This window comes from Bubalus kerabau, chromosome 20 (genome assembly GCF_029407905.1).
Source record: "Bubalus kerabau isolate K-KA32 ecotype Philippines breed swamp buffalo chromosome 20, PCC_UOA_SB_1v2, whole genome shotgun sequence".
In the NCBI taxonomy this organism is placed as follows: domain Eukaryota; kingdom Metazoa; phylum Chordata; class Mammalia; order Artiodactyla; family Bovidae; genus Bubalus; species Bubalus kerabau.
This window is the reverse complement of record NC_073643.1, coordinates 40,566,334-40,588,842: the sequence shown is the minus strand read 5'-3', so window position 1 is coordinate 40,588,842 and position 22,509 is coordinate 40,566,334. Positions and strand designations below refer to the sequence as shown.

At 43.6% G+C, this 22,509-nt stretch overlaps 1 protein-coding gene across 7 annotated transcripts in view; it reads right to left on the bottom strand.

Moving 5' to 3' along the window:
* The window catches only part of CADPS (calcium dependent secretion activator), a 474,061-nt gene that overhangs the window by 52,030 nt on the left and 399,522 nt on the right, over positions 1-22,509 (bottom strand). For all 7 annotated transcript variants that reach the window (XM_055558508.1, XM_055558510.1, XM_055558511.1 and 4 more), the window contains 2 exons: positions 16,396-16,470; positions 15,422-15,505 (listed from right to left, as the gene is read on the bottom strand). In XM_055558508.1, coding sequence (XP_055414483.1) covers positions 15,422-15,505; positions 16,396-16,470 — 159 coding nt within the window. The remainder of the gene's footprint in view (positions 1-15,421; positions 15,506-16,395; positions 16,471-22,509) is intronic.

Genomic DNA, 22,509 nt, shown 5'->3' with positions numbered 1-22,509 from the left:
GGAACAGAGCTCAGGGTCTTCTCTGGATTTCTTACAGAAATGCAACTCTTAGATGGTGTATGAGGCAGCTGCTAGGAAGGATGTGAAGCAGGGAACACTTCCCACACCTTGGAAAGTTCATAAATACTCTAGCAGAAAAACAAAAGGTTAATAATATTTTCATATTAACAAGAGCTCTGGAAATGAGGCTCCAGGAAAAACTACAGTAACAGGGAAAGGGAAAAAACAACAGAGATAAATAAAGACCCTTTGTACAGGTACCAGATAATGCAGCAGGGCCCAGCGGGCAGGACAGGCAGGGAGGCAGCAAGATTACAACAGGTAGTGTGTGCTGCCTAGTCACTCTGCGCCAGGCGCTGTTTTCAGTGTTTTTTATGAACCACCTCATTAATATTCTCCGTACCTTTGAGATACGTCATCTGTACCTCTCTGGGCTGTCATGAGGTTTAACTAAGATGATACACACACAGGGCATAATAAAGGACACAGCAAGTGCTCAGTACTTGCTACTGTTACTACTGTTAGAACTGCAGGCCAAACGAACAGCCTTTCTATTCCATTAGTAAAATCAGCTAATTTGCCTTGCATCCCTACATGTGCCCTTCTGTTTCCTCAGTCTCGAGTTCTCATGCTCTCTTTTGTTGTGTGGCAGAAATGGAATGGGCTATACGTGCACATAAGCCCCTATGATAAGCATCGCTTAGGCCAATAACATGGGAGAAGCGTGGTCCATCATTAATCAGCAGATTGGAACTATGTGAAAAAGGACATGGGCATTTCTAACAGGGCTTAGAGGCAGTGTGGAGAAGCAGCAGAGAGCACAGACTCTGGGGTTAGATGACGTGGGGCCAAATTCTAGATCTACCACTTATTAGACAATTTACTTCACTTTTCTATGCCTCACTTTCCTCATCTATACAATGGGGATAACAGAACTTTTCATGGAGTAGATGGGTTATTAAGTGAGTTTTCAGAATAGCTCCTGGTTCACAGTAAGAACTGTGTGTCAGCTCTTCATATCATTTCTGTTGGAAAATCAGGTTGTTCTAGGTTGTCAAACCTGTATATTGAGCTTGGTCTGGCCCTGCACTATCAGACAGGTACAAGTGGCTATTTAAATTTAGATAACTGAAAAAGAAATGCAACTAAAAATCCAACTTTTTAGTTGAAGTAGCCACATTTCAAGTACAGGTGGCTATCGTATCAGACAGTTGAGATACAGAATAGTTCTGTCATTGAATAAAGTTCTATTGGACATTTCTGGTCTAGATTCAAGAGACATTCATACATTTAGGTTATTAAATTTTTTAGTGATAAGAATGAAGAGGTGTGTCATTCAATTCTCATATCAGAACATGAGATCAGTTGGAAGAAGAAGCAAGGGGAAGGAAGAAGCCATGGGTGTCAAGAGCCTCATCCTGTGGATCACACAACAACTTAAGGTGGATGGGAATTATGTAAAGTGATAAAGACTCCAAGAGAGTGCTGGTAATATAGATGCACCCAATAGAAGGGAGCTGGGAGGAGAAACAGAGAGAGTACAGTGAGTAACGCTCTACCAAGTATAGCAGGGGAAAAAAATCATCTCTATGATCGATAAACCAGAAAGAGCAATTTAAGAACAGCACTTAGAGCTAGGAAGAGAAAAGCCAACTTGTTTAAAAGGGTCCCTTGTGGAATAAGGGATTGAGAGTGGAAAGAGATGGGACTGAGAACTGTTGCTTTTAAAAAATTATTACTGTTTCTGTACTATTTCACATTTCAAATATGTATGTATATTTCTCTCATAAGAAATTATTGCAAAAAGAACAAAACCAGCGATAGAATTTTCAGCATTCTAGTATTTGCAGGAAGACTGTATCTTCTCCAGGGTAACTTCTTCAAGGTTTTTGCTTGACTGAAATCATGTTTCTGAGCAGCAAAACCTAGCAAAAACCCCCCTCAATACATAATCTGGATGCTCTAAGTGCATCTTGGGAAGAGGAATGAATTGTAAGTGCCAACCGAGGGACTGACGGCTTGGGGGAGACAGAATGTGCCAGTGGGTGGATGTACTGGGACTGTGTGTGCGGGTGAGCAGTTGAGCAAACCTCGGTGGCTCCTGCTTGGGGCCAAGTGACAATTACAGTGAACGCCCCTTCCAACACTTTGTGAGCACTGGAGGAAAACGCAGCCCTGAGGTGCATCTGGAACTGCAGACAGCATGACGGATTCCCAGAGCTCTGCCACCAGAGGGGCTGGAGTGTTTTCAATGCTCGCTGAAGATCAAGGTTGTTTCTGGCCAACTGGGAAGTGCTGTGCCCGTGTCAGCACTGTGTTCATGCCGCACAGATGCACATTCGGTGTGAAGCCATCTTCCTCCACTTTCCTTTTTAGGAGGGCAGGATTTTAGAAGTGCTGTTTTTACCAGATGTGGGAACTGTGACGTCAAAAATTGTTTATGGGTAGGTCATCAGAAGGCTGCTGCTCAGCAACATAATCACTGGCTTTCAAAATGTGATTCACATTTGAAAGACAAGAGTCAAGCATCAAAATGTTTTCAAATAAAATTTCTCTAAATTGCCTATAAGTGGAACCTAAACACTTTTTTTTTTTTCAGATAAGAGAAAGAGAGTATTGGATTCTAAATTCAGTCTCTCACTATTGTTTTTTCAATGACTGGCTCTATGAATTTTGGGAAAGCAATTGTCTTTTCACAGACAACACAGAAAGAACACTTGATATAAAGTGAAAGGGAAAGTGTTAGTAGCTCAGTTGTGCCAGACTCTCTGCGACCCCATGGACTGCAGCCCACTAGGCTCCTTGGTCTATGGGATTTTCCAGGCAAGGATTCTGGAGTGGTTTGCCATTTTGTTCTTCTCATTTTACAAGTGAAGGAACTATCACTCAGAGAGGTTAAACTGCTTTCCCCAGGGAACACAGCTAACATAAGGCAAACCTAGGATTTGAACAAAAATGGATCTGACTTCAAAGGATTCATTACTGCATTATGCTGCCCCCTACCCTGCCATACCTTTGATCACAAAACAATTTACCTAAGTTTGAGGAGAAAATCCAGATCATGGCTTATGGATCTACTTTGAAAAGCAAAGAGTGTCTGTGCTCAGTTGCTTCAGTTGCGTTCGACTCTTTGAGACCCTACAGACTGTATCCCTCCATGCTCTTTTGTCCATGGGATTCTCCAGGCAAGAATACTGGAGTGGGTTGCCATGCCCTCCTCCAGGGATCTTCTTGACTCAGGGATCAAACCCACGTCTATTATGTCTCCTGCATTGACAGGTGGGTTCTTCACTACTAGCGCCACCTGAGAAGTCCCAGGAGGTAATATTATGATGCTATTCACCTATCATCACAACAAGACTTCATATGTAACAACTGATGGAACCATCATGGATATTTTGAGATAACCTCTGAGGACCACTGGAGAGCTTCAGAGGGACTGGGGGAAGGTAGGAGACAGCCCAGGCTTCCCTGGAAAGCCTCCTTAGGCAAGAACACAAGTTGCAGGGCTGCTGGTTGATTGCACGGCTTCTGTGCATGTTCATAAATATTGATCGTGATTAAACTATTATCATAGTAATGAGGGTAATAATACCTCCTCCAGCCCATCCCACCACACTACTCTAAGTCCCCACCTTTCATCAAACAAAGAGCTGCTGGCACTGCTGGGGAGTTGGGCAAGAGGCAGGGAAATGATCTCTATTAAGCAAAAGCATTCTGTTCCATGCGCTGATTAGGCGCTGCAGCCTCATTAATGAGGAGAATTGTTCGCGTCTCCTGTTGCTCAGGGTACTGTGCTCCGAGACTGGGTCCAGGAAGTGTATGTTCTCATCTCTCTTCCCCCCTGGGGCTTCCGAACAGATGCCCGATAGAAGGAGACCTGTTTTTCTTTCCACTCTCCCTCATTTCTATCCCAACCATTACTTCCCAGGGAGGATTTATGCAAGGCTCAAGGGCTCCTCCAAAACCACTCTTTCTTCTCATGCTGCTGAGACTCAACAATGGTCACAAGCTTATTATTTCCCTGGCACGAGGCTAAGCGATTTATTGGTAATTAACCCTCACACTGGGAGGGGTGATGGTTATTACCCTTTAGAGATGAGGAAATTGAGGCTCAGAGAGGTTTCGTGACTTTCTAAAGGACCCAAAGTCAGCAGTATCATGGAGCAGGTGTGTGAATGTGGGTCCGCTGGACTCTGGGGTCTGTACCCTCTCAAGGTTACTGAGCTGCTCTTCCATGTGCCTATTTACATGACATCCTCTCACTTTAGGGGAAACGTGGAAATGCAGAATGGAAAGCTTTAATCTGTAAACTCTCCATGAAGGAATAAAGGCTTATTTTTATTTGGTTATATTGGGACTTCCCTGGTGGTCCAGGGGTGAAGAGTCTGCCTTCCAATGCAGGAGATGCAGGTTCGACCCCTGGTTGGGGAACTAAGATTCCACCCGCCCCAGGACAAGTAAGCCCATGCGCCGCCACCACTGAGCCCACCTGCCCTAGTGCCTGCACTCTGCAACAACACGACCCACTGCAGGGAGCTCGCACACAGCAACCGCAGAGACTGCTTGCCACAACGAAGACCCAGCACAGCCAGAAAATAAAGAAACAACAATAATGAAAAAGTAGGGGGCCCTTGCCCATTTCTGGCATTTTCGGGTTTTATCTTGTAAACATCTCTCAACACCAAGAAGCCCAACTGAATGTAAGCTGGAAGAGGCCAGGAGCCACGTCTTACTCGTGTCCTTGCTTCCACATGGCCCTGGTGCTGAGCCGAGGTAGCCTGTACTGAATAGTAATGTTTCTACATGAGGGCACCACTTGTCACCCCTGCGGCCTTCCCCTATCCCTGCAGCTGGGCTCACCTTGAACTCAAGGGTATACGCTGCTTACGCTGCTGCCACCAGAGATAAGCTGTCTCTTATAGCCGGGCTAGGTCTGCTACAGAGTGAAGCATTTTCTCTCCCCCCACCCCCTCCACCGCACCTCAGGTAAAGATCAGGGAAAACACACACATTGATAAGACAGGAGGTCTGGGTTCTATGTCAAAATGCCTTGTTCAAGTCATTTTCCTTCTCTGGTCTCAGTGTAAACAACTGCAAAATGGGGTGGCTAGAATGTATCACAACTTCCCAAACTTTTAGCATCAGTACCATCTTCCTGATTTGGGCTATTGCCCATGGGCCATCTGTATGTACTATATTTACTTATTTACCTAATATTCTCCTTTAAATTGGCTCACTTTTTAAATACTTAATTCTAAAAAGAAACCTGGTATCACTGCCATAAATGGAAACTAAGTATCACTCTCAAGAAGAGAAGGTAAGCATAAAAATAAATATAACATATGTATGATGAAGTGATTACTTTCTAGGTAGACAGGGTTGCCTGCTAAGGGTGCTGTGTCTGAGGCTGCTCATTCTGTCTGTCCCTCTCTCTTTTTGTTGGGCATGAAGATCTGAAAATTTGGAGAAGTATGAGAGGCAAACACTCTAAGGAAACTTTCTCCTTGATAGAAGGGTATGGAGGGAAATACAATTAAAAAAGAAATAATCTTCTCACAATTTGACTGGTGTTATTTAATACTGAGTTTTTGCCACATCTGACACCTTCTCATGTAACATATAGACTGTCCCCTACATTTGGTAAATACTCAGTGATACACTAGGAAAGGCTGTCAAAAAGAAGGAGGAGGAGGAAGAAGAGGAAGAAAGGGAAGAAGCAGCAGAAGCAGCAGCCTTAGTTGGTAGAATCTGCTAATTTCTGTGGTATAAGCACTTTTACTCTGGTCAATGTCAAGCTACCAACAAGACATCATTAAAGGTGAACATGAAAAGAACTGCAAAGAATTTGCTCTTAACAGCAGGTAGAAACTGAGCACCTCACTGGAAACAATGGACCAGAAAATCTCAGGTCCTTCTGTTGTATGGACTCTAGATTGCAACTTTCAGTTAACAAAATTCAAGTCTTTTTAAAAAAAAAGTCTTCCCTAGTCTGCTGCTGCTGCTGCTGCTAAGTTGCTTCAGTCGTGTTCGACTCTGTGCAACCCCATAGACGGCAGCCCACCAGGCTCCCCCGTCCCAGGGATTCTCCAGGCAAGAACACTGGAGTGGGTTGCCATTTCCTTCTCCAATCTTCCCTAGTCTACTCTAGCTCAATAATTCGCATAGAGCCATCATTTAAAACATGGTGGCTGATTAAGTAACTGACTGTAATACTCAGGACTCTGATATAACCATGGTAACAACCGCAAACATAACAGTATTAAAACAAATATTGAATGCTTGAGTGAAGTCGCTCAGTCCTGTCCAACTCTTTGTGACTCTGAATGCTTATCCCATTGCAGATATATAGCATTTTCTCATTTATTTCTAAAAATACCACATAATCTACGTATTATTATTTCTATTGTATAGGTCAGTAAATTAAGACAAGAAGTTAATTAATTTGTTCAAGATTATAATATGGTAAGGGGCAGAACTAGACAAGTATGGCTTGGTGTATGTTGAAATAAACTTGGCTCAATTTAACATATGCTTGGAGAATGGAAGATTCAACTCTGGTAAAGGAATCATTTTGATTAATAAGAGAGGTATTCTAGAGATCATGTATGAATGAAAAGTTCCTGAAGAATTAAAGTGAGAAATGCTAAAAGTATACTAAAGTTAGTGGAAAATATCTTTGAGGAATCCAATTTCTGGATATGGAAATGTGCTGAAAAGGAAGTTATAGGAACTTATGAGAGTTTTGGTTGGTTCTGTTACAGGTAATAGTTTGGGTTGCTTAGGAGAAAAGATGCTATGCTAAGGACTGAACCAGTGAGAAAACTGCTGGTTAAAAGCATTAGGGTCATTTCAACCCTCCCACAGGTTTAAGCTGAAGGAAGGCTGTTGCTACTTAATTGCTCAGTCAGTCAGTTTAGTTGCTCAGTCGTGTCCAACTCCTTGCAACCCCATGGACTTCAGCACGCCAGGCTTCCCTGTCCATCACCAACTCCCAGAGCCTACTCAAACTCATGTCCATCGAGTCAGTGATGCCATCCAACCATCTCATCCTCTGTTGTCCCCTTCTCCTCCCACCTTCAATCTTTCCCAGCATCAGGGTCTTTTTGTTGAGTCAGTTCTTTGCATCAGGTGGCCAAAGTATTGGAGTTTCCAGCTTCAGCATCAGTCCTTCCAATGAGTATTCGGGACTGATTTCCTTTAGGATGGCCTGGTTGGATCTCCTTGCAGTCCACAGGACTCTCAAGAGTCTTCTCCAACACCACAGTTCAAAAGCATCAATTCTTCGGTGCTCAGCTTTCTTTATAGTCCAACTCTCACATCCATACATGATCACTGGAAAAACCATAGCCTTGACTAGATGGACCTTTGTTGGCAAAGTAACGTCTCTCTCTGCTTTTTAATATGCTGTCCAGGTTGGTTATAACTTTTCTTCCAAGGAGCAAGCATCTTTCAATTTCATGGCTTCAGTCACCATCTGCAGTGATTTTGGGGCCCCCCCAAAATAAAGTCTCTCACTGTTTCCATTATTTCCCCATCTATTTGCCATGAAGTGATGAGACTGGATGCCATGATCTTAGTTTTCTGAATGTTGAGCTTTAAGCCAACTTTTTCACTCTTCTCTTTCACTTTCATCAAGAGACTCTTTAGTTCTTTACTTGCTAAGTTGTGCCTAATTCTTTGTGACCTCATGGACTGCAGCACACGAGGCTTCCCTGTCCATCACTATCTCCCAGGGTTTGCTCAAACTCATGTCCATTGCATTGGTGATGCCATCCAACCATCTCATCTTGTCACCCTCTTTTCCTCCTGCCCTCAGTCTTTCCCAGCATCAGGGTCTTTTCCAATGAGTGGGCTCTTCACATCAGGTGGTCACAGTATTAGAGCTTCAACATCAGTCCTTCCAATGAATATTCAAGGTTGAAGAAAGGTTAAGAATGGTTATTTATGGGACCCCCATAACATGCCAGGTATCATACAAGGCCAATGCTCACTTTGTACCTAACTGTTCCCTCGAGTCTCTGAGGTAGGCATTAGCATCACCACTTTACAGATGAAGAAAGTGAGACTCCAAAATGTTCAATGACTTTCTCACATTTCTGTAAGTCTGGGCTTCACAATCACATCTCTTCTTCTACCTTTCTGGGGATAAGCTTCCCACTGCATGTGACTCAGAGGTCTGGTCAGAATCTCTATCTTTTAATTTCAGAACCATTATGTTCTGTTTGAAGCCATGCACAAGTTTGTTAGGCATTTCTTTCATAGCTGACCTTTCTATCACCCTGTAGTTCAGCACCTTGTGTTCTAAAGAAAATACTGTGTCTGTGTCATGTTCATGCTGAATACTTATCTGTTTACTAAAGAATATTAAGGGAAATGGTTAACTTTGGATGCTTATTTTATTTCTTCTGAACGGCTGCCTTGGACAGCAGGTATGTTAATTGTCATGTGTGTTTTCAAGGCATGAACTGGAATGAGGATGATGTCTTACTAGGTGATAAAATTATCTGTCATAGACCCCAAAGTGGATGTCAAGCTCTGAAACACAGGGGAGCAGCTGATGAAAGAAGTCCATAGAAGACATGGCAGATCAGTATTTTACAGTTCTTGAGCATTTCAGGGCAAGCTGCTTTTGTTTGGTCCATATGAACAAAACACATTAGACAACCTAAGTCTTGCCTTCCACTAGTGGCTTGAAGCTTCAAAACGATAAGACCACAAACCCAACACTAGCTTGTAGCAGGCAGCTGGGCTCTCTATGGCCTCTCTTAACTTCTCCAACTGAATCAACTTCCATAATGTCTCCATGCAAACCCTTAAATCCATAACCACAGGCTCCAGACTAGATCCTTAACTCCATCCAGCTCCATCCCTGTCATTTTGCCCCTTTTGCTCTGGCCCTACCCCGAGTTACAATGAACTTCCAGTTTCCAGAATGAAATAGACCTTCGGGGCTTCCCTGGTGGCTCAGATGGTAAAGCGTGTTCCAGAAATGCAGGAAACCCGGGTTCGATCCCTTGGGTTGGGAAGATACCCTGGAGAAGGAAATGGCAACCCACTGCAGTCCTCTTGCTTGGAAGATTCCATGAATGGAAGAGCCTGGTAGGCTATAGTCCATGGGGTCGCAAAGAGTCAGACACAACTAAGCGACTTCACTTTCACTTTTTTCTTCTCCAAGTCTTTGTACTTTGGACATTCTTTGTTTTCTTCTTTACCAGGTGAGATTTTACTTATCTATTAGACCTCTGCTCAAACGCCTTTCCTCTATGGTCTCCCAGATGAGGCTGGGTCTCTTTGGGCTATGGTCCAATTGCATCAGCTACTTTCTGAATAATCGCTACGCTTGTAAATTACATGTTGAGAATGTCTCCCTCATAGGAATATACAATAACAGAATGTTTCTCTCATTCATTGCTAAGCTCCCAGTGCCTAGCACATAGTAGGTGCTCCATAAACATGTGTTGAATGGAGCAGCATAAAACTAAAGACTGTTCAGAACACATAAAGAAGTGGGGAGATTCTGTATGTCTACTCCTTTGGTTTTACTGCAAAACTAATTGGCTGGTGGGTAAATTATAACATACTTTTGCTGGTAAGATGTGAGAAATACATGACTCTTTCCCTTAAGAGTGATCACAGACAGTCGATGGCTCTGGGAAGAGTCACTAATTACCTTCATCTATGGGTTTGGCACCCCACTCCAGTACTCTTGCCTGGAAAATCCCATGGACAGAGGAGCCTGGTAGGCTGCAGTCCATGGGGTCGCAAAGAGTCAGACACGACTGAGAGACTTCACTTGCCGTTTTCACTTTCATGTATTGGAGAAGGAAATGGCAACCTACTCCAGTGCTCTTGCCTGGAGAATCCCAGGGAGTGCGGAGCCTGGTGGGCTGCCGTCTATGGGGTCGCACAGAGTTGGACATGACTGAAGCGACTTAGCAGCAACAGCAGCATGGGTTTCTTAGCTTCTGTGGGGAATAACATTCTGGTGATAACTAAGCAGTAGATTTAAGATGGAGTTTTATCAGCTGTGCAAGACTCAGCTGGGCACGTTACTCAACTTATCTCATCTGTTAAATGGGATAATCATCATATCGATTACAAAGGGTGATTGTGAGGATTGGATGAGAAAATTCATGTCATTCACTTAGCACTGTGCCTGGCACACGTCATGTTCAAAGCATGTAAGCATTTACTACCATGGCTGGTGCTTCTGTCCAAGGCAGGCACCTCTACTCTGAAGTGTAGAAGCCAAGTGACTTGAATCACATGAATCTAGCATCTGATAATTTGATGAGGTTACCCTCTGAGGAAGAACCAAGACCTCTCCGTCTACACCGCCATCACCAGCCCACACTGTAAAAAGCCGTTTCTCCCTTGCTGGTGTTCCCTGAAGCCAAAGGAAAAATAGAACGCCATCAGAGGTAACACTGATAAGTCACGACCAACCTCAGCCCACGCTACAATTTGAACTGCTTCCTGATCAAACTGTTCTGTGGACAGAAGTGAATACCCTTGATCCAGTTCTGGCCTTTGACCAAGCTGGCAGTCGTGCTCTCTGGCCTGCCATCAGGGGCTCTGCACTGAAGCAGTCCAAGCTGCTGCTTCATCTGCATGAACATCAGCCCTGGCCTCAGATTCTAGCAGGAAGAGAAGCATGTCCACTGCATTTCATATCTAAGCGGCAAAACAATTAAAATGCTGACAAAAGGGAAAAAGGGTGAATGAGGGTAATTTGAGACCTAGGAGACTGGTCAGACAGTGGAGCTTGGGCCCCTCAACAGCCCTAATGTGGGCTTTATTCTCCCTAACCTGAGCAGTTTCCAAGCTATGCTGTGACCATCTCAAATGGATGTGGGTGATGGGGGAGAAATCTTAGGTAAATTTTAGGGGGCTTCAGGGAATCTGATGCAATCATTCTGTCCGCTGGCAGTGGGTGCCTCTTACATCCTCCCTTTTCCTTGGAGGCTCCGGAGTGTACAGGGAGAGAGAAGGCTGGCCAAGCTGCAGGGCTTAACCTCCTGAAGCCTCACTTTCATCATTTGCAGGAGAGCCTTGTTGCAGCAGGATTGTTCAGAGGATTCGACAAGAAAAAATATATTTAAAGCACTTAGCCCTGTGCCAGGCACTTAGCAAGTGCTTAAAGGATAGGAGCTGAAGCTCTTGTAGCTATTTTGGACTTTCGAATTCATCTACCATAGCTATCATCAGATTACACTGAGGGGAATTCAAAGCCAAGGGGTGGTCCTGTGTCCCAGGTCACACAGTTTGCTGGTGAGGGGCAGAGCTGGGGTCCCGCCCCCAGTCTCCCCACCCTATGAAGTCTTTCTTCGCTGAATCCCTTACTCTCAGGACTCATCTGGCTTAGCTGAGTTCTCCATAAATCACACTTCTCAAGCTTCCCACCTTTGTCCCCTGCAACTGAATCTACCCTCCGCATCTCCTCAATCCTTAAACCCTCCTGATGTTCTTTCAAAGTACCCTGTGGAAATGTCTTCTCTGCTTTCCTGCCACGTGGCCATGGTAGCTGTTGTTCTGTCCAGAAGCATCTCCTCTCCTTTTTACCCATGTCTGGTCCCTTTAAGTCTGGTCCCTCCATCTCCTCCTCAGAGAGACTGTCCAGGACCATCACAGCTGAAGGAACACCGCCCCCCACCTTCTCTCTGTCTCCAGTTTGTGGTCTGTACAGTAGTGGCCCCAGCCCCAATAACTTTCTCTTCTTTTTCTTTGTCTCCTATCCTCAGTGTAAGCTCCCAAAGGACAGAGAACATGCCACCCTCACTCACTGCTGGGTCTCTGGCACTGACATGATTCACAACACACAGGTTTGGGGTAAACACACACCAGGTGAATGAATGCATAAGCCAACAGACGGATTCTAGAAACAACAATCTGGTAACACCTGGACAGGACCAAGGCAAAGAGTTTAACTTGCTGGGAGGACAACCTAGACACCTGTTTGGCCCCCTTCTTGGCCTCCTAAAAGAACAGCGCCAAGCTACCCACAAAGACAGGGAGTCTTCCAGGCAGGCAACCCACACAAAAGCACATCTTGCAGTCGGGGGAAATGGGCGGATGGTTGCTAATTGCGACTTCCAACTGGGCTGATCTTTCAAAAGTTCGAAAGGCGCCTGCCTCCCTAAATCCCGGGCTGCTACCGCTGCTGGGGCTGGAGCCGGAGGAGAGGAGGGGTGTGCCTGGGCGCCTCTCAGGCTGGCACAGAGAAGACACATCTCCTCCTCCCTCCTCCCCCCAGCTCCTCTCCAAGAGAGGAAGCAATGCAGATGGAGACGAGAAATAAATATTCCTGCCTGCTCTGTGCCACTGCAGACGTTTTCCAAAATGTCTGGCTTGGACCATGAAATCAAGCCCACCCAGGAAAGGAGGCGCTCAGCGGGAGAAAGAGAGGGAAAAGGGTGGCATATTTGTCGGTACTTGTCAGCTTTCTGGGGGGCAGAGCACACGGCTCAGACTTGGCAGCCCCCCCGAGGCGGGGACGCGGTGAGTGCACAGTAATGCTTAAGGAATTGAATCGGAAATGGGAGCGAGTGAAGGAAGCCCTGCCAGGCTGTCGGCAGCATCCCTAAGCCTTTGTCCGCGGTCGCAGGACTCCTGGCTGGTCCCCCTGTCCTTGGTGTCAAGGCGTGGTCCACAGTACCTGCTGCCTCCACGCAGCCCTCCGACCTCCACCCTGCTCTGGGATGGTTAACACCACGGTGCCGCAGGCAGTCTTCAAAGGCCCTGTGAGATTCGGGCAGGAGCCCAGGATCCACGTGTGGAGACATTCCTGCCACCTCTCTGCATAGCTCGCCTCCTCCAGTGCTGGAGCACCGGCAGGGATGAGAACACAGGCTGCAAATGATAAGTGGGTGCTTCTGGCCTTGGGGGAGCCGAGCGTGTGGGAGGAGTGTCATTAAGGAGGGGAAGTCATGGGCCCACCAACAGCCCCGCAGTGTCCCGCGGTGACAGGAGCTTCACAAGGCGGGCTGTGTGGCTGCAAATGTCTCCCAAAGGGGAGACTGAGAGGATGAGAATTCTAGCATGAACACTCTGGCAGGTGCTAGGCCTTCTTTGTTTCTATCCCGCTGTGAGAATCCCCCTGGCCCCACGTTCCTGTCACCTCCGGACCACCTTTCACTAGGTCCCCTGGTAAGCGGGGAATGCGCCCCTGGCATTAGGGTGGGATCCTTAGAGGACTGAATTCTGCTCCAGGAAGAGCAGAGGGGCTTTTATGGTTTGCACTGGTTCAAATCCAGTGCAGCGAAAAGAGTTGCTCAAAATGAAGACTCAAAGAAAGTGGTTATCTTTTGTGGATGTCAGGATAGCGTTTTCCAAAAATGCTGCCTTTAGTTCTCTTTTCACCATTTCTGTGACTTCACTGAGGAATGAGAGATTATCTAATATTTCCCACTTGTGTGCCCCGAATCCTTCTTTATGAATCTTTCCCGCTCACATGCCCATCTGCCTTCTAGTGTCAGGCAATTGCCAGCTGAATCCCACTCTCTCCAGGAAGCTGTTTGGTGGTGGGGAGAAGCTGGCAGAAGACCTGAGTTCCTGTCCTCATTCTTCCCGCTGCTGTGTGACCTTAGACAGATTACTCCCTGTCTCTGGGCCTTGGTTTTTTAGTTCATCAAAGAAATGGGTTGGATAGGGTTCCTTTTGGCTGTGACACATCATGGTGGTCCTACTGAGTGAATCAAACTGCTGTTCTCTGTCATCATCCTTTTCCCATCCCAACTTTGCCAACAGATTCCAGAGACCAAGGCCATCACACTTAAAGGATTGAGAACTTAGTTCAATCCTTACACATGGGAAGGTCAGAACTGCATACCAAAATAAGCTGAGCACATAGATAAAGTACATACATACAATCTAAAAATTGCTTTAAATGTTTTCTGTCTACATTTCCCTTAATTCCCAGGAAATCTAATGTATGTATTAGGGAAAAACCAAAGCAGGATGTATTTGCAAAGAATTTGTAAACATGTATTAAGTTTGTAATGCATAATCACCTTCTTAGTTATCTTTTATTAATCAAGGCTGCCATTTACTGAAACCTACTATGTGTTATGACTATGCCAAGTCCTTCTCACATTATTATCATCATGACAGTTCATTACAGAAGAAATTACCTACTTTCCACTTGCCTACAACATCGGTAGTTGACATGAATTAACACAGAGAAACATAAATCGAAGACCAAAGGACACAATTGCATGCCTCCTACAAACCAAAAGCAAACTCAGGCTCAGAGAGGATGAGACACCTACTCTAGATCACACAGCAGGTTAATACAGGTAATGGGATTTGAACCCAGGTCTGCTGGATTCCACAGATGATGATGTGCTCCTCCTCTGGCCCGTGCTGGGCTCTGCCTTGGCATTCGATGCCTGTCTAGGAGATTCTTCATCTCCTAGAAGAGAGGTTTTGAAGGACCCATAAATAGCAGGTCCTAAACTGACTGTCTTTCTTACGGTGTTGTGAGAGGAAAACAGCTGGTCTACCAGCCAGCAAAAACCTTGCTGTGAGAAATGGCAAGAAAGCACGCAGCAGCGGTGCCCACCTCGCACAGAAGGAGGGTGAACTGGTGGCCCATTTAAGCCACCATCTCCATGGATCACTTACCTACAGAGAATGAGTCTGGCTTCTGCCCATGACCTATTGCACTTCTGTGTCCATGCGGCGTGTTGGCACAGAATTAGAGCTTTTCCGAATGTGTACAGATTGGATCATGTGCAGCAGAAGTTGTAAGCTCCAGTGTCCCCAAGCCCAGGCCAGTACAGGAATGAGCAAAATGGCAAGGAAAGGGGCTACAGGGAACTGGTAAACACCTCTCTGAGTTCCAACAGACTGCTGCAACGCACACATGCAGACCGAAGGCTGCCGACTGCCTGCCTTATGAAGAAACCCTGGAATACTGACATCTCTGAGTTCTCTTGATTCTTAAACGTGGGCAGCTAATTCAGTAAAGAAAAGTGTACCTGATATGGTGAGGACCAAACAACATCTACTTACGAGCTCTATCTGACTTTTAGATCTCTGCTTGGTAATCTCTAAAATTAATTCTCCTCATTTGCAGGAAAAGAAGCCCAGAAATACCTGACCTAGCTAAGGTGAGCACAAACTGGCAACCCTCTCTGGATACATACATATATTAAGAGAGACATATATGTGTCTGTGTACATGCATATACATACACACATACATATTATACATTCAAAATTAAATAGAAATGATTTGGATTACTTGTTGTTATGAACTGTTCTGCTTATTTTCCTGTGTTATTATTATACATTAGTAGTTGACCGCAATGAACATATATATACAAACCTTAAACCAAAATGACATAAAAAGCACCTCACCCCTAAACCCAAACCCAAACTAGAACATAAACCAAGAAAGAAAGAAGCTCTTTACTTACGGTAAATGACAAAAAAGAAGAAAACAAAGTCCCCTCATCATATCTGGACAATTTTGCAAGGACTCCTTCCAGGATTGTAACGAACTAGCAAAATAGCAAAAAGGGAAAAGAATCATTATTTCAAACTATAATTGCTCATAATAAAGAGCAACATTTCCCAACCTCCCAGAGACCAGCAATGAGCCCTTGCTCATTTTTAAGTTCTATTATTTGGTTCCTGTCTTTGGGGAAAGGAAGAGACTGCCTTTACATAGAAATATTTGACTTATTCGGCTTTCTCTTCATTATTATGTGATTGCAAATATAGAGTGTTACAGAAGTGCAAAGTGACAAAATATTATTGAGTTGCATATAGCATGCGATAATATTAAATGCACTTTTCAAAATCCAAAACTGCGCAAAGCAGTTTTTACGTTACATATTAGCACTACATTTAATCCAATCTATTTTTATTTGTATTTTATCAGTAATTTTGGGGAAACAGAAGTTTAGCACTGGCAAATATAAATGTCTTCCCATTCAGCATTACTTAGTTAAAATTCTATAATTCATGAGGGTGACTGAAATAGCTTTATCTGACTTTTATGTTTTATTATGACTCTCACTGCATGTGAAACGAGGGGAAAGGGGGTTTTCATGATGGCAGAATTCCTTATTACCATTTAACTTTCTGTTTTTAAAAAGCTAACTTTGTCAGGGCTGAAAAACAAAACAAATATTTCCTGCATAACCTCCTGCAACATTGGGGGACACATTTTTATTAGGGTAACATATGCCACTTCATCAGTTCCTCTTCGCCGGGCTCACAATCATCAGAAAAATCCTTCAGAGCTGCAGCTGGGTGACATACTATCTTGTTTCCTGAGAAACACAAGCACCCAGCGCAACTTTTTAACGTGTTACATTTTAATGGAAATGCAGACATAACAAAGCAATATTCACAATGAAACATTTCACCTGAAGCTGAAGGTTACCTTTGCAACCAAGAGTGTTATCATTTCTTTAACAGTTTCTTCAATTAGTTCGTCTATTTTTGAATGGTATTGATGCTAAAGAACACAGAAAGACAAACATTAGCATGTTTGGGAGGTGCTGGCACTGCATCCATCAGTAATTTTTAGACAATGCAATTTATAAATAAAATGTGGCCAGCAGACCTATTTTATTTCCATAGTCCCAGAAGCAGCTGTAAGATTCTGACTCCATGTCTTTGATGAAGAAAGATCAGAAGCTCTTAAAAAAAAAAAAATGACCAGACGCGTTGTTCCTTACCCAAAGCTTTTGCTGGCTTTGATATGTGTAGACACACACATTTACAAATAGGATGCAGGGGTGGCTTAACAAATGGTCTGGCAGTGTGTTGATCTGGGTCTTATAAAGCAAGACACCGCATTGATTTAATATAGAGGATGAAAATTATCTTTAGGAAACTGCTGGGTGATGTGACTTTGGGAATCACAAACTCCAAAGGGAATGTGACCAAGACTGACTGATTTTGCACAAACTGTTCTCAAGTTATCAGATCCTTTGTGTTACCGCCTGAGAGCCACCCAGTTATATCTCCAGGGATTGACTTAGTCTAAAGGCAAAGTATCTCTCTAGGAACTCTTGTGGCAGTTACTCAGTTTCTTCATTTGTGGAGAAGTAGACCCAGGTTTATAGGTTCTCCTGAGACGACTGCTAAGCTTTTCAATTTCTCATACTACCACTGTCAATTAAAACTTAAACAGTAACGCAAAAACAAATCCCCACACAAACAAAAATCTGCTGTAAATGCCAGGGAAAAAGGAAAAGCGATTTCAACAGAAGATACTGCATGCCAGCTCCTTGACATTTATTAGATCATTTTAGTATCCATTTGAATTATTCCATATTTCCTTAATAAAAAATAACAATGCAAAACATTGCTATTTGGAAAGGAAAATGCACTTACCCACTCTTTAGCAAACTTTCAGAAGGATGATTAATTAGGAACAGAAAAGAAACAGTGCAAATAAAAATTAGGACAAAAGGACACATGAGAAAAATAAAAATTAAACAAAGCATCCAAAAAGTTATGAAAACATACATAAATAATAAGCCATAGTAATGTGGTTTGATATTCTGATAACTGGCAATTAGGAGCAAAGGGATGTGAATTAGGTAAATTCACTTAAAGTCATAGGTGAATTCTGATTGTAATTGGAAGACTGAGATAAAGTCCCAGTGCAAAGCTGGTAAGTCATGATGTCTAAGAAAATATGGCTCAGTTTCCTCATCTGCAAAACAAACAGGTAATAGTACTACCGCCCAGGACCAATGATAAGGGAGGGAAACTAGTAGGGGATGAGGCGAACTCTGTATGAAGACATTTAGCATTGTTAATATGATGATAAAACCAGGGCTAAGTCCTTTCCTGCCAGTACTGCTCTCAAGCTCAAAAATCTACTTTGAAGATCATACTGAGGGTCTAGATGTGAAACCATTTTGTCAACTATAATAGCAATTCAAATATTTGTTCAAGGTCATAAAAGAGAAGATAAAGCAAGGGAACGATCACCATCAGTCATCTCATTTTAGTTTTTTTTTTTTTTTTATTCAAGGATAATTGCTTTATCATTTTAGTTTTTCATTTTAGTTGATTAGAGGAAAATAAGAACATGAATGGTCCATGTTGGCTCTACTGGTAGCTTCATGAAAGTGGCATAAACTGGTAAGTGGCATAAACTTCCAGGTAAATGGAAAAACTATCTGCAGGATTCTGTGTTAGAAACACAAAGAAAGATGTCAGAGCAAAAGAATTTCAGGAGTATTGACAAAGCTCCAAATTCATTTTTAGGTCTTGAGATAAGATCCAGAATCACATGCTTACTTTCCCTCCCTATGTGACTGCCTCCCTCTGCTAGATTTTCTTTAGAATTACTATAAATGATTCACCTTTATTAAATTAATTATGAGGTTTAACTCAGGAAAGCTAGCTGCAGGCAAAATAACATAATGTGAAATATTAAATGAGGGGCTTCTAACCAAGCAAAGAACATCACTGAGAACAGAACTCTCTCTTTAAACACTTGGCTGAAATGGCAAACAAAGCCAACGGCAATCACTCTCCACACTCTAAGAAAGATTCAGGCTTGGGTTTTCCTGGTGCTCCAGTGGTTAAGAATCTGCCTGCCAATGCAGGGGACCAGGGTTCGATCCCTGGTCCAGAAGGATCCCAAATGTCTGTGGAGCCTGCGAGCTGCAACTGCTCAGCCTGCACACCTAGAGCCTGTGGTGCGTAACAAGAGAAGCCACTGCAAAGAGACGCCTGCTCATCGCAACTAGAGAGACGGCAGTCCCGCCTGCTGCAACTAGAGAAGTCCCTGCATGGCAACGAAGACCCAGGGCAGTCAAATATAAAAAAATACATCTTTTTTTTTTTTTTTAAGGAAGATTCAGGCTCTTGATTGGAAGAATAAGAATGTTATTTTGGCTTCAGAAGTGAGAGAACCTCAAACCTTTTCATTCTCTAAGGAATCCAAGCTAAAGTTTATGGAGACATGGGAGCCTCTTCCTACCTTCAATATTTCCATGTGGAACACAGTCCTGAGCATTCTCCAGGGAGAATCACTGTCTCTCCCTTTCTCTCTTGGTGAATATTGGGATCTCCACGCTTCTACATCTTTTTTTTTTTCCTACTTATGAAAAAAAGCATCTGCCATGATTATTCTGCTTCTGACTTCCAGAGGAAAAACTTGAGCATGTTCATTTCTGCCAGTCTATTTCCTCCTCTCCTCAGTGGGGCTAGAATTAAGCCTCTTGTGAAAGTAGAAATCATATTCATCAAACAAAGTCATGAAACAATGCTCAGAAACATGATTTAGAAACCCAGAACTGCTATCTGGCAGAATCACTACTACAGTGACTAACTGATTCCTACAATGTTTACATGTGGGTATACATTCTCTCTGCTGTGCTGTGCTCAGTTGGTCGTGTCTGGCTCTTTCTGTCCTTATGGACTGTAGCCCTTCAGGCTCCTGTGTCCATGGGATTCTCCAGGCAAGAATACTGGAGTGGACTGCCATTTCCTCCTCCAGGGGATCTTCCTGACCCAGGGATCAAACCTGCGTCTCCTGTACTGACAGGTGGATTCTTTACTGCTGAACCACCAGGGAAGCTCTTGTATGTAAACTATAATCTGAATTAAATAAAACCTACTTTGGGAAAGGTTGTACAGCAGGGTAGTATCTACTCTTTTAATTACATAACAAAGGGTTACGTATAAAAGCAGCCCCCATGGCTAGTCAAGTAATTACAAAAACACATGAATTCCTTTCACCAGATTCTTCTGAGACTTATTTGATTGACTTGCTTTTCTGGAGAAATAGTGACCAAGGAATCTGCCTTCACTGTTCTCTCAGGAGACACATTGCTCCCTGCAGATGAGAAGCTCCATGAAGGCATATAAATACTCTTGGGGCATCTTTTAATTACCATCCTATCTAGATAGTATTTCCTTGGTGGCTCAGATGGTAAAGAATCTGCCTGCAATGCAGGAGACCTGGGTTCAATCTCTGGGTGGGGAAGGTCCCCTGGAGAAGAGAATGGCTACTGATTCCAGTATTCTTGCCTGGAGAATCCCATGGACAGAGGAGCCTGGAGGGCAAAAGTCCATGGCGTTGCAAAGAGTTGGATACGACTGAGTGACCAACACTAGGTAATACTAGATTATCTTGTCACAAAATTTCTTGCAGTCAAAGGAACTATCCAATTCTGCCTATAACCTCAGTCAGTTCAGTTCAGTCGCTCAGTCATGTCCAACTCTTTGTGACCCCATGCACTGCAGCACGCCAGGCTTCTCTGTTCATCACCAACTCCTGGAGCCTACTCAAACTCATGTCCATCGAGTCAGTGATGCCATCCAACCATCTCATCCTCTGTCATCCCCTTCTCCTCCTGCCTTCAATCTTTCCCAGCATGAGGGTCTTTTCAAATGAGTCAGTTCTTCGCATCAGGTGGCCAAAGTATTGGAGTTTCAGCTCTTGCATCAGTCCTTCCAATGAATATTCAGGACTGATTTCCTTTAGAATGGACTGGCTGGATCTCCTTGCAGTCCAAGGGACTCTCAAGAGTCTTTTCCAACACCACAGTTCAAAAGCATCAATTCTTTAGCCCTCAGTTTTCTTTATAGTCCAACTCTCACATCCATACATGATCACTGGAAAAATCATAGCCTTGACTAGATGGACCTTTGTTGGCGAAGTAACATCTCTGCTTTTTAATATGCTGTCTAGGTTGGTCATAGCTTTTCTTCCAAGCAGCAAGCGTCTTTTAATTTCATGGCTGCAGTCACCATCTGCAGTGATTCTGGAGCCCCCCAAAATAAAGTCTCTCAATATTTCCATTGTTTCCCCATCTATTTGCCATGAAGTGGTGGGACTGGATGCCGTGATCTTAGTTTTCTGAATGCTGAGTTTTAAGCCAACTTTTTCACTCACCTCTTTCACTTTTATCAAGAGGCTCTTTAGTTCTTCTTTGCTTTCTGCCATAAGGGTGGTGTCATCTGCATATCTGAGGTTATTGATATTTTTCTCGGCAATCTTGATTCCAGTCTGTAGCCTAATATGGTACAAAAGGGGATCCTGCCTACTTTGGCATTTTTCAGTCCTCTCTGTTGGTTTTCTTAGGTTGGTTTGACCCTAAGGGCTTCCCTGGTGGCTCAGCTGGTAAAGAACCTGCCTGCAATGTGAGAGACCTGGGTTAGATCCCTGGGTTGGGAAGATCCCCTGGAGAAGGGAACGACTACCCACTCCAGTATTGTGGCCTGAAGAATTCTATAGACTGTATAGACAGACCATGGGGTCGCAAAGAGTCAGAGACAACTGAGCCACTTTCACAATAATCATAACAATATTTCTAAGTTATATTCTAGGGCACTAGGTTGTGCTGACAGCAAGGGAACCACTGATCTTCAATGGCATGGGAAGTTTGGAGAGTTTACTTTTGCTTCTGATGAGCTAAGTTGCAACGAATTCACAATCACTTTGTGAAAATTATTCCACTTGACTTCCTGTGCTGCACATTTTGCCTTGTCATGGAACAGATTGTGTGTATGTTGTCTTTCTGTTAAGACCATCTGACCTTGGAAATGAGACGAAAACACACTAGACCAAGTGAGAAACTATTTAATACACAATTTCCTCTCTATTGGGGCTTCACAAATTTTAATGAAAAAATAAATATTTAAGATGGAAAAGTATGGTTAACAAATGTTTCAACAGCTGCTTTTAAATGAGACTTTATCCCAGTGATGAAATTCAGGAAGTGATCTTAAAATTGGAAAACACTGTATCACCTGGTTGGTATCTAGTCCAAAATACCTTAAGGGAGTTGGAATCTAGGTAGAAACAGGTATAAGTAACTAGATATATAATATGAGTTTACTATCAAAATATTCACAAAATGAAAAGAGAGTGAAAGTGAAGTCTCTCAGTTGTGTCTAACTCTTTGCGAGCCCATTGACTGTAGCCTGCCAGGTTACTCCATCCATGGGATTTTCCATACCAGAGTATTGGAGTGGGTTGCCATTCCCTTCTCCAGGGGATCTTCCTGACTCAGGGATCGAACCCAGGTCTCCTTCACTGCAGGCAGATTCTTTAGTGTATGAGCCACCAGGGAAGCCCCACAAAATGAAAGCTACATAAAAACATTGGACTTCTTTCCACCCAGTATTGTGATGTCTGCAGCCATCCTTGGCCAATCTCACTTTAACAATTGTTTTACTTTGGAGATGAATATCATCATTCTACAAAGTGAGAAAAATTGAGAGCTCATTTGCATGAGACTTCCCAAGAAAGTTCTGGCCAAGGTCACAGCTACAGAGCAAGATGCGTGAAGGAAGTACATATTTACAATGACGTCTGGTTTCATTCTCACCATTCTCAGTCATTTGGCATTCTAAGGTCAGAAGAGGCCTCATTCCTCACAAGCTAGTCACTTAGGTGTCTATGATACAGTTATATCAGGGAGAAATGGCACAGAAGGTCACTCTAGCGTGGCCTGGGAAAGTGACAGGCAGAGGGTAAGAATCACAGACTAGAATACAGTATTGGATGGGCTCTTAATAA